Source organism: Eretmochelys imbricata, chromosome 4, assembly GCF_965152235.1.
Source record: "Eretmochelys imbricata isolate rEreImb1 chromosome 4, rEreImb1.hap1, whole genome shotgun sequence".
Lineage (NCBI taxonomy): Eukaryota > Metazoa > Chordata > Testudines > Cheloniidae > Eretmochelys > Eretmochelys imbricata.
The window spans coordinates 75504619-75516437 of NC_135575.1; the positions used below are offsets into that span (position 1 = coordinate 75504619).

The following is an 11819-nucleotide window of genomic DNA, read 5'->3' on the forward strand; positions in this document are numbered from 1 at the left end:
CCATCAGCAGAGCAGCGGGGCTTGTTGTGGTCACAAGCGGCTGGGGACAGCCTGGCAGGCCCACAGCTGGCACCCAGGGCCCGGACCAGAGAGGGGCTCCCCTAGCAGAGAGCCAGAGAGAAGAAGCGAAAGGAAAACTTTTGTTCAACTTTTCCCGATTCAGCCGAAGTGACCTGCAGTATCTGGAGAAGGTTTTTGAAGACGTTTAGGAGGGAGGGAGAGAGTTTTCTGCTGAGAAACTCAATCTGCCATACAGTAGCGGCTGCATCTGGGATCTGTCACAGCTGACAGCACCACAGGGCACAGACATGATCTTCTGCACAACACTGCAACTCCCCAAAATACCCTCCTCAATCAAAGGGTGTCTGGTGGACCTGCATCACGCTCCTTCGCCAAAAGGGGGAAATATACCTGGACTAATTATCAAAAAAACACCCTTCTGTGGCAATTTAATAATAAAATAAATAAATAATAACAGTAATAATAAGGGATGAAGGGTGATGTCATATCTTGATGATGCAAAGGCCATAAATGTAAGAACTGGCTTTGTGAGATTCCTCAGAATGACTTTAATGAATAATTTCAGAGACAGTTATGGCTTTAGGCAATTACTGCGCGCCTCTATGAAAACCAGATTTTAGAAAAGTATGAAGGACAGTCAAGGCCAGGCCTTTTGCTAGCCTAACATCCACCCGCACAACAACACAAGCGCAGCTACCCCCGGCCCTCCCTTCCAGGTCTCGGTTTCTGTTTTTGAAAAACTCCTTTTCATACACTGCACTGACTGAACCCCCTAAGGCTACACGGCCACTCGGGTTGCCCTCTTTCTCTGGGCCCACTATTGAATCTTTGCTCAGGTATTGAGTACCCCTAAGGAGACCAGGCCATTTGGCGTATGTTTGTTTCAACGGACTAAGCAAACCTCATGCTGGTTTGCTTTTGAATGATGTTTTTTTTTTTTTTTTAAATCTCCTTTTCCTCCCGTATTTTATTATAGTTGTTTCTTTTTCTCTTAGACCCATTGTTAAATTTCTATCAATTTGCGTGTATGTATTGTTTTGTATTCATCATAGGCAGCTCTGTTAGCCAATTGCAACATATGGCATATAGAGACCCCGTATAGGAGACTCAACGGCTCTATAATCGCCACATGTTTCTTCAATATACGTGGACGGAAAGAGAGTCTTCTGCTATGCATTAAAATATAGCTGTCCGTTTTTCAAATACTTTGGGCTGCCACACACCCAGGGAGAATTCTTCTTTACACGCCATTCGTGATTAGCAAATAAACAGGTTCGAAATACAGACCTACTGAGCTCCATTGTTTCACTAATGTACCATTGCTGGCCTCAGAAACGGACTCCTGATTGTATTATTCAAGTATAACAAACCTAAAGGCCAGTTCTCTATTGACTGTAAGCGCTTCTGGGATTTCTTTCTTTCCTTCGTTCGTCAGGACAAGCATATAGGGCCAAATCCTTTTCGCCTCCCCCATGCCTGTCGTCCTTGTTTCTTCGTGGAGCCCCCATTAACTTCGGCGAGACCACATGCAGCGGTAGGGCTTGCAGGATTCGGTCCACGGTCTGAATGCAGACATTCCTGTATCTGATGATGTTTCTGACCCAAATAATGCAGCTTCCCAACGAGAAGGGCCCAGGAAGGCATCCGTTAGACAGTTTTTTGGCTTGCACACTATCCGTGACAGTTACAGAGCTCTCTCCCACAGCTCTGGCATGGGATTTACTCAGGGTTTTGGGCAGGTTTCTTTTTTACTTTTTTTTTTTTTGGTACAAGCCCCAATGCTACATGTTTTCTTTATGGAGGTGGTAGGGCGCGGAAAGCAAAGCATACCATTTTCACTGATGCAACAAGGAAACGTTCCTTTTCCTTTTGCGATTGGAGATAGACACAGCAGAGCGTCGTGGTCTTGTGCTCGAACAACGCTAGAAATGGGCTCCCATAGCCTTTTAGGGGCACAGAGGGCTCTTTCTCTTGGTGATACTATTTTACCCCGAGACTTTAATCCTTCAGACAAATACGCCACCATTATCTCTCGCCTTGAGAGACAAGATCAACAGGTTTTTAATCCCTGCTCTCTGTATATGACAATAGTGCCGCTTGAAATGGACAGTTTCACAAGTGTCTGCATTCTTACAAGGCCTGTTAAAGCATTGGGAATGAGCGCCAAATGCCAAAGCTGTATTTTATTATTATTTTTTTGCTTTATTCTCCCCGAAACTGTCACCTAAAATGTGTAAAATAATAATGAGGAGGACGATGCAACAGAATAATATAAAAATATCCTCATAACGTGCTCATGCATCTTGCTGAGCCATGCACAAAACTGCAAGCCGTTAATTATTATTAGATTCTCACCGCCCTGAATTAAATATGATTCATTAGAATGTAATAACAGGTGCAAAGTCATCTCTTTTGCCAGCAGCGCTAGCGTTCATTGAGCTAGGAAACTCATTTTGTTGTGCTAAAGGCTCCTGCTCGCCCGGCTGGTTGTAAATCGGACTACATGTTGGATAGCGGTTTTGTGCGTGGGGGGTGGGGAGCCCGAGACACAGATTCCTGGAACGTAAAAGTTGCACTTTGCTTCACTAATTTGTTCCTGCCAATACATAAGGTGGAAAGCTGCCTCGCTGGTATTTACTTTGGAAGACAGCGCTCTGATCGAATACAAACGGAGAAAGACTCCACCGCTAAACACTAGTGCAGGGCATCTGCAGCGTGGAATGCACTGGGGTGTTTCCCTCTATTTCTGATGTTGGCAAGAAGTAAACAAACAAGCTTGGCTGGAAACCTCAAGAAGCAAAATCCTGTGAGCTAAAAGTAAAGATTTTTTTTTTTAAATCCCGTCCCATTGCATCCGCATTCCAGCTGGCGGACTGGACTTTAGATAGAGTTTGGAAAGCACGGCGATGATTGCACCCAACTCGAGAGCAGGATGGCTCCTAGCCGTCTGATCTGACGTCAACATGTCTCTAGGCTCTTGCTGCAAGATAGAGGGAGCAGAAATGGGGGAGGGCGGGCTGTAATCACTCCCAGATGTCTCTAATAGCAGATATAAAGACGTATCTAGTGCCTAAGAATAAATTTGTAATCAGGGCTCTACAATCTGATCATCAAAGCAACAAAATTTTTGGAGGAAAATGGGGGGAAACATCATACTGCGTTTGGGGGAAGTAGGGGGAAGGGCCACAAAGACTTCCCAGAAAGCAACAGGCCTTTCGAATCCAAATGCTTTGTAGAATTTATGTGAATATATAATTCAGATAACAACTCCGCTTTAATCTCTATTATACTGTGCAAGCTAAAACAGCTGAGCAGTAATTGGCCAATTAGAAATGGAAAAGATTGGAGCTGGTTTTGAAGGGGAACATATTTCATAGCCTGCAAAAAATGATAAACCCTAGTTATTACAGAGTGGATTATAGTTGCAGAAATGTGGGATTCGCTTCCTTTCGATCACTTAATGAAGGATTTTTTCTGGTAGGGTTGAGGGTAGAAGGATTTAAAATATGTTTTCAGGCGCAAAAGATAATATTTTATATCATTAAAATGATGCAGCGTCATCGTGGGGCTCCTGCTTCATGTTTGTTCTCTGAAACAGCAATCTTGGTGCTTTGCACATTTACATCTGGAAGTTTCAGCTGTCGGGTATCCACAACCTTTATAGAAAGGCCCCATTACACCTATCTTTGACGCCATCTTTGAAAATGATAAATTAACCTTACTTATCTACTGGGAGATTGGGCACTGTAAACTGATAGGTGAAAAGTCGGTTATTCATATTCTCTCCTCCTTCTTCCCCCAGGAAAACATAGATTTTTGGAAATCTAACAGCATGGAGTGTTGATAAAACAACCAAAAATGACAGCCAGGACTCCAAAAAGAGCGGTATCAACTATCTTCATCATCACCGGATGCATAAAACCTGAAGACTCCCACTACCATTTCTGCTACTTAAAAATCAAGGAGCTTCCTCTTTAATATCCAGACTCAATACTATTACATCAGAATACCCTCAGTGATGTCATGTTTACATACTTTCCAAAGTCATTTGAATAGTAGAAAACATAGGCTTTGCACCCCCCATTGTGCAAATGCTTTGAAAAACATGAAAAATGTTATCTAAGAGTAAGGTTCAAGAACAATTATATCACATACTAGACCTAATCTATCCTGCAGAGAGAGAGGGGGAGAGGATCTATCAATAAATCCAAACTAACGCTACTAATATGTATACCATTAAAACAGAAAACCGTTTCCATTCCTACATTTGAACCAGCCATGAATTCCCTTGTTTCAATTCCACTGTAATACTTAAGCTTTTAGGACACTTATTCTCAATAAAAATATAAAATGTGCCATGCCCCCATCCATTTGTTATTATCTGAATCACAAGAAAAGTGTTAGGACAAATTCTGCTCCCACTTACACCCACGAAAGGGCCCGATCGACCCTACCGAAGTCAATGAAAGTTTTGCTATTGACTTCAGCGAAATCAGGATCAGGCTTTCTAAATCTGGAGTAACTCCACACACTATGGATTTACATCAGTGTAATTGAGAGCAGAATCTGCTCCATCAAATATTATCTCAAAACTACTTATTAGAGTTTCTAGCTTAAACACGACCTTTTACGTTTAATTTTAAGAATCATTAATGGTATATTTCCATGTTATTTTACATTAAAATTACGTCCTATAAACGCTTAATCACCCAGTAGTCCAAATGAATTCAGTAGGACTACTGGAGAGAGAATAATTACTCACGTGAGTAAGAGTTTGTAGAATCTGGAGTGGAGCAAAGGGAGACAACCTTAAAGTAAGGTATTTTTGTTTCTCATCAAAAGAAAAAAGGAAAGTTGTTTTTGAGGCAGAGGACACAGATAACGTTGTGAATTCATTTCCCAAAACAACCCAGGTAGAGCTATTATTTAAAAATGAGGTATATAAAATATTGTATAAATACTGAAAATGTTCACAGAACTTTTAGTTTGGCAAATTATAATTATAGAGTTTGACTTTACACCTCTGTCCTTATTCTTAACTTTTCCTCTCAGATTACCTGTAGAACAGTATGGAAAGGCCTCGCAATTATTAACTAGCAAGAGTACGCTGATATTTTCCCATTACCATCTGTTCATAAGTGCCTTTATATCAGCGAACAGTCTGTGTCACTGAGTAGTTATCAAGGAGGGCAGACGTGGAATATATGAGGAGGCAAATATGTTTAGTAATGACCTTAGGAACCTAGATACAGTTTCTTTTAAAACTCTTTCCCAGAGAGCTGGCTGTATGGCTGTGGAAAAGCTTCTGGTTCACCATTCAGAATGTTATCAGGCACACAGCTCCTTTAGGAGATGTGGGGCCACGGCACACTGACATCCCAATCTACCATCAATTTACCTTCCACCGCCCTGCTTCCCCATTTAGCTTTTAACGTCAAAACCTACATTTTTGTCGGCTCCGGCCTGTCTAGGGCTCTTGTGATTTAGCTCCAGGAATGATTGCTCCTGAGAAAATGGCAACATCCTCATTACCAAGCAATTAAAATAGATCCCTTTTAGCGGGTCCAAGGGTGCAGCCAGTTTGAGAAATGAAATGCAAAGGGAGAGTTAATTTTCCTTGTATAGGAAAAGCCAAAAAGGCTACTATCTTCACAATGGCATCCTGAATCTGCCAGAGAGGCGCTGGGCTATGATGTAGCCAGATACAGATTGCAGCCCCTTTGTGGCGCTGGAAGTAAAAGGAAGCTGTTTTCCTGAACAAGGAAAAGGACAGACCACAAAGAAAAAGCAGTTTTAAAGAGTATTTTCACTAGTGCCTAATGCAGCTAGACTGCCCTAGCTCCGTGTTTCTAAACGACTGGCTTGTGCTTAAAAATCACAAATTAAACGCGTATTACGTATTAAACACACAGCCAGTGGTACGAGGATTCAGTTGATCGATAAAAACAACCGGGTATTTGCAGACAAACAGTTACCGGTGAATACCTCTTTAATCTGGAGTTGTAATTAGTAGCATCTCGAAAAGTCCCCCACTTTAATAGCTGCACCATTGGAGCCTTTAACCTACCTTGGTAACATTAGCAACGTCAAACACAAATGGAGCAGGGGGAGATCTTCCACTATCGACTGGAAAGCTAGCAGGGAAGGAAAAGAAAACAAAAGGGAGACTCTTCTCTCGAAGTGTTATAAACAAAGGCAAGTGTCTGTAAACATAACCCTACGCCCAAACACAAACCCAGGCTGCCTGACCCGAAGGGAGAAAGGGCACATCACTTTTGCTTAGTTGTTCTAACCCTTCAACCTTCCTATTGTCAGAAAGACTGGCAAACGGTGTAAGGGCTCTCTTATCTTTTTATGGGCAATTGCAAATCTACCTACTCTTATTGTCAGAGCTGGCCACAAGCCACTTAATTAGGCACTACCATAAAGGAAGGAGAGTAGGTATATATCCCTGTACCTTGTAAGATAGCCAGATTGATTTAGGTTACCTTCGTCCAAGAGTCCTGAGGCCACAAAAATATTAAACTGAGGTTTACAGTACAGATAGAAACCATTTTCCATCATCCCTGAAAGCTTCCTTAGGTAAACCGCTTGTTTAAAAGCTTAACAGTTTACAAGGCTGGATTTCTAGGTGTAAATATAGTAGGAAGTGTCCCTCGGAACGCTGCAATACGCTCAACATTTGCTTTGGTTGGACTGGCAAGGTGAATAGTCAATTTCGAGGAGCGGTGATGGACAAAGATGGTAGTTTTTAACTGTTCAGATACAAAGGATGGAAGATGGGACTGAGGGAAGCAATTTTACGCATTAAAAGCAAAGGGGCCAAATGGCAGGCAGTTGCTAGCCTGGAGACAGGAGAGGATTAAAAAAAAAAAAAAGTGTTCAATGTGGCAGATTGGAAACGTGCAGCCCAGGAGAATTTTGGGAACCACAAAGTTAATATTAAGTTCACTGCATCTCATTGTAAATCTTGTTTTTCCCTCCCAAATCCCTTGCCTTGTTCACTATTTCTTACTTGACGTAAAATTACCCTTTACATCATCACTTATAGCAAAGCCTCCTTTGCGGACCCTCAGCCCAAGCCCATTGAGGTAGCTGGAATCAAAGTCTTCTCTATATAACCCTATACAACATCTTTCTCGTTCCAGGCTTTGCGTGCAGTCACCTTGGGAAAACAAATAACTAGCTCTGGCTGCAGGAAATAAGCGCCAAGAAAGATTTAATCAATTCACAACACTTCTCTCTCCCTCACGCACAGTTTTAAATTACAATTTAATATCTAAACTCCTAAAATTATATTTCAAGTGACTCGTGTTTCAAGAGCTCTTATTAATGTAGGATTTTGTCTTTTTTAGGAAAACATGCATATCAGTAATTACTTCTGATTTGACCAAGGTTTGTACCTATGTCCACTGCTCGTTAGCATTAAATCTCATGCCTGGAAAACACTACCACAAGGAATTTATATTTAGCGTAACTGTATTTTTTTCCCCTTTAACACGCGCACTGCTGGTGAGATCTCCCCCCCGCCCCGCCACCTTTCACTCGATGACTTGCTTAAAAATAAACTTAGAGGCAATCTTTATAATTTAGTTTACTTCCGAATATCTTAAATATTATGAAAACTATAACAACGTTGTTATTTAAAAACATTTGAGGTATAAAACATAAAAAGATTTTTTTTGTAAAAAACACACACAGTGGTTTATTGAATACTTACAACGTTTACACCTTCAATATTAATTAAACTCCACTTTTTTCGCCCTTAACGACGGAAGTGCACATAACAAATAGCTGCTGAAAACATTTTCAAATACTGAACGACCACAACAAAATTACCATAGTAAATACCAAGCCAACTGAAACATTGGTGCAACTGTTTCTGTTGAAATATAATTTTATAATCCCATGAATATTTATATCCAAAAGGCCAAGTATTAAAGATACACTTCACATACACACTAATGCCAGGGAGTCTTTTCCTCCCTTTCTTTTCTATTTTTCCCGTGTGTTCTATACAAACAGAGAAGTAACATTCACGAAACTATTGAGACGACATTACCCCTTACCAAGCTGGAGTTTCCTCTTCATATTAAAATATGGAATGCTTTTCTTCGAATATCCACATTTTGGGGGGTGGGGGAGAAATTGCACATAAATAAACTGGATGATTCCAAATACAAAAAGTCCTCAGATCAAATCTCTCTAATGAGTCTAGGAGATTTCCTTGAGTCCTTCAGTCTTGCAGCGCTCACTGCTTGAGCTCCAAAGCCCAGACATGTTGCGGCCAGCCAGTCCTCCCTTTGGTTTTCTTATCGTTGCTGCTAACTGTGCTTTTCAATATTTCATTCTGGGAAGACAGCGTGCAAAAAAAGAGAGAAACAAAGCAGAAGTTTAGAAATTATATTCCTTTACCTCTTAGGTAACCTCCGCCACCCACTCCTTGTCTTCTTCCCCCTCAGAAGAGGGAAATCTAAAGCTGGCGATAGACATCTACAAAGATCTATGCAGGCTCCTGCAGAGGCCTCCAAGCTACAGGACAAACTTTCGGCTAGAAAGCTTGACAAACAAACGCCTGTTTACGTGCTTTTCGTAGAAAGCTGCGGGTACTTTAAAACACCAACACCACCACACCAATTTATATGTTTCATTATTTGCAAAATAGAGACCGTGCTGTTGTTTTGCACTGATCGCGTTCGTGGCAAACCCTCAGTGCAAGAGCGGCTCATTTCCAAATGTAAACAAACCTTCTTCGGTTTAAAAAGCCACCTACAGCACCAGTCATTCTTCAGGGTTAAGCGGCCCTCCCCGTCAGATCTCAGGAGTGTATATTTTATTTCAAATATAAATTACATTTATATATCATATGATATACAGACACACTTGAGGTTTTAGTGGAACGGTAATTTATAAGAAGACCCGAATTACAAGTAGGTCAATGATAACCATTCTATCTAATGTCAGCATTCCACTAAATAACAGCATTGTGAATATATTATGAGAAGTGAACATCCATTCATATAAGGCCCGATCCTGTCGTGTTTACTGAGGTCAAATAGCTATTGAAATCAGTGGGAATTTTGCCTGAGAAAACCATCAGGCCTACACCGACAGTTAACATCCACACAAAAAGTTACTTCGCCTTAAATTGAAAGAAGGAAAGAGAACAAAAACCCAATAACAAAAGCATAAATCACAATCAAGAATAATTTACAGTGAAACGGTGGGGCTGTGCATTATTTTGTCAAAACTGTGCTGGAGTTAAATTCAAGTGGTACATGCCTTCCCTGTGAGCAGTTTCTTTTATCTGAACAGATTGCAGGGTGCTTCTGCGCTATGAAAGGTTGCTTGTGTACAGGACAGAATTATTATTAGAAACTGTAATTCAAATAATACTGTGGGGGGAATGGAGCAGAGTAGGTACTGAAGGGATGCTAATGTAAAATAAAGGATACAAAACCATATTTTAAGATTAAGACATTTGTGTGCAGCTGCAAGGAATGGTTTAACTATTATAATCTGACCCAACACCCGATTTTGCTGCAGGCTATATCAATTCTGAAATATTTCATCACACAGCAGATGCCAGTTTCCCACCCCAAATACATGTACATTTTAACATCACCCCCCCCCCGGTCACTTGGAACAGCTCCTGCACCGAAGTGAATTGAGTCTTCACTTCTCTTTGTCAGCGATAACACATATTATTATGGGTACATCCATTAATACAGATTATAGGTACACGTACATGTACACACCATATATCATACACAGAAACCCCGTAAACATTCATTCATCTCCATTAACCAAGGCACACAGTATACGTTACCTACATCAACTTCCCTACATGCAGCGCTAGTGTATTGGGGCGTGTGTGTGTTGTGTAACACCATGATGTATTTCATTTGGGATACATTCTGTGGGATCTGGAATGGAGCCTGGCTGACCTAGCAGCCTCTCCCCAAGCCAGATGTGCCCAGCACGGCCGGAAGAAAGGACGAGCACAGAGTAATCCCTTGCAAACAACAGCAACAGCCTCCCCCCGTGGATGTACTGACCAGCTCTTTCTTCCTCTTCTCCTCCTTCACGTCTGTCTTCTTGATCTCTGCCTTGAAGGCCTCCGCCTCCCCGTTCTGATCGTCCTTGGCTAGCAGGTCCATGAGGTAGGCGATGTAGCTGGTGGCCAGGCGGAGGGTTTTGATCTTGGACAGCTTGGTGTCGGCGGGCACGTTGGGGATGCACTCCCGCAGCTCGGCGAAGGCGCTGTTGATGCTCTGAGTCCTACGCCTCTCCTTGCGGTTTGCCGTGCCCCGGCGCTTCACCGGCCGCGGCCCCCCGAGCCCGGGCGGCCCGCTGCCCGGCGGCCCCCCGCCGTAGTGGGAGTGGTCGATGCCCGGCGCGCCGCTGGCGTACTCGGGGCTGTAGGACAGGGCCATGCTGTAGTCGGGGGGCGACATCTCCGGGTGGCTGCTGATGAGCCAGCCGTGGAAGTAGGGGTTCTCTTCGTGGCCGCAGCGGCTGGCGGCGGCGGCGGCCGCGGCGGCGGCGAAGGGGTAGCCCTCATGGTGCACCACGGGGTGGTGGGGGAAGCCCCCCACCAAACTCATCCCCGAGCCCAAGCGCACCCCACCCCCGCCCCGGGACCAAGCCTCCCCCCTCCCGGCCCGCTGCCTCAACCCCCCCTTCGCCGCGGCCGCTCGCCCGCCTCTTCTCAGCGCCTCTCCGGCCGCCGGCTCCCCATAGGGCGCTGCAGAGTCCCGCTCAGAGCCAGCGCGCTCCCCTCTCGCCGGGCGGCAGGCGCGGGGCGCCCCCGGCCGCTCATGCGGTGCGTCTCCTCCGCGCGGGGCCTGGCGCTGCGGCTCGCCGACAAAATGGCTCGAGCCCCGCGCCGCCGCCTCCTCCGCGCCGCGGCCCCCGCCTCTGCCTTCACCGCCGCGGGGCTGCGTGACAGGCACCCGCCCTTCCTCCAGCAGCGCCCCCCCGCTGTCGGGCTCCGGCGCTGGCTGTGGGCATGAAAGGCTCCGGTAAGGTTCCGCTCCCCCTTGGCCGGGGGCTGCTCACTGGGAGCCCCGCGCATCCATCCCCCCGGCCTGAGCCGCTCCGCCCCGCTCGGGGGCACGGGCACGGGGCAGCCCGCCGGCCCGCAAGCCGCGCTTCCCCTGCCCCGGCTGCTGGCGATGCAGAGCAGGAAGGAGGCGGCGGCGGCGATTCCCCCAGGCTTGGTGCTGCGCCGGGCACTGGCACAATTTCCCAGCACGATCTCCATGTACAGCTACATCTTTCGGGCAGCTCGTGTTAATATCTGTCGTCAGAGGCTTTCTCCGCCAATCCCGCGCGGCAGGGGCGGGGCCTCCGGCGCTGGGCAATAAAACTTTTTGATGTTCGCGTTGCTAATTGCCGAGCTCCTCTTTTAGGATTGGCTGCCCCTAATATAATTAAAAACAAGAGAGGAAAAAAAAAAAAACTTTTATCATGGAGGCAGAGGTTATTGCAAGTGTTTAGCAGATGCAGTACGGCAAAATCTTCTTTTTAAATAAACTCATTAAAACAAAATATTGGAGCATTTCAACCCAGGTACGGTATGTCGCCGAGAATTTTGATGGAAAAAAATAGCGGCTCGGTCAGTTCAGTTATTGCTTTACAAAGTGCGTTGTGTGGATCGAGCAGAGGAAAACATAAAAACAGCTTCAGGAGGCACTTGCCGGTTAACCAATGGTGATGTACATACACCAGGAACACTTTAGCGTATTGTTGTAGCAGAACGCTTTCAGGCAGAGAGAAATGCAGTTATTATGGAT

At 44.6% G+C, this 11819-nt stretch overlaps 1 protein-coding gene across 1 annotated transcript; it reads right to left on the reverse strand.

The window, feature by feature from the left end:
* Positions 1 to 8272: 8272 nt before the first annotated feature.
* On the reverse strand, positions 8273 to 10628 carry HAND2 (heart and neural crest derivatives expressed 2). The gene is made up of 2 exons (XM_077814513.1): positions 10080 to 10628; positions 8273 to 8371 (listed from the first exon to the last, which is right to left on the reverse strand). The coding sequence occupies exons 1-2, from the start codon at positions 10626 to 10628 to the stop codon at positions 8273 to 8275; spliced, it is 648 nt and encodes a 215-aa protein (XP_077670639.1).
* Between the last annotated feature and the right edge of the window lie 1191 nt (positions 10629 to 11819).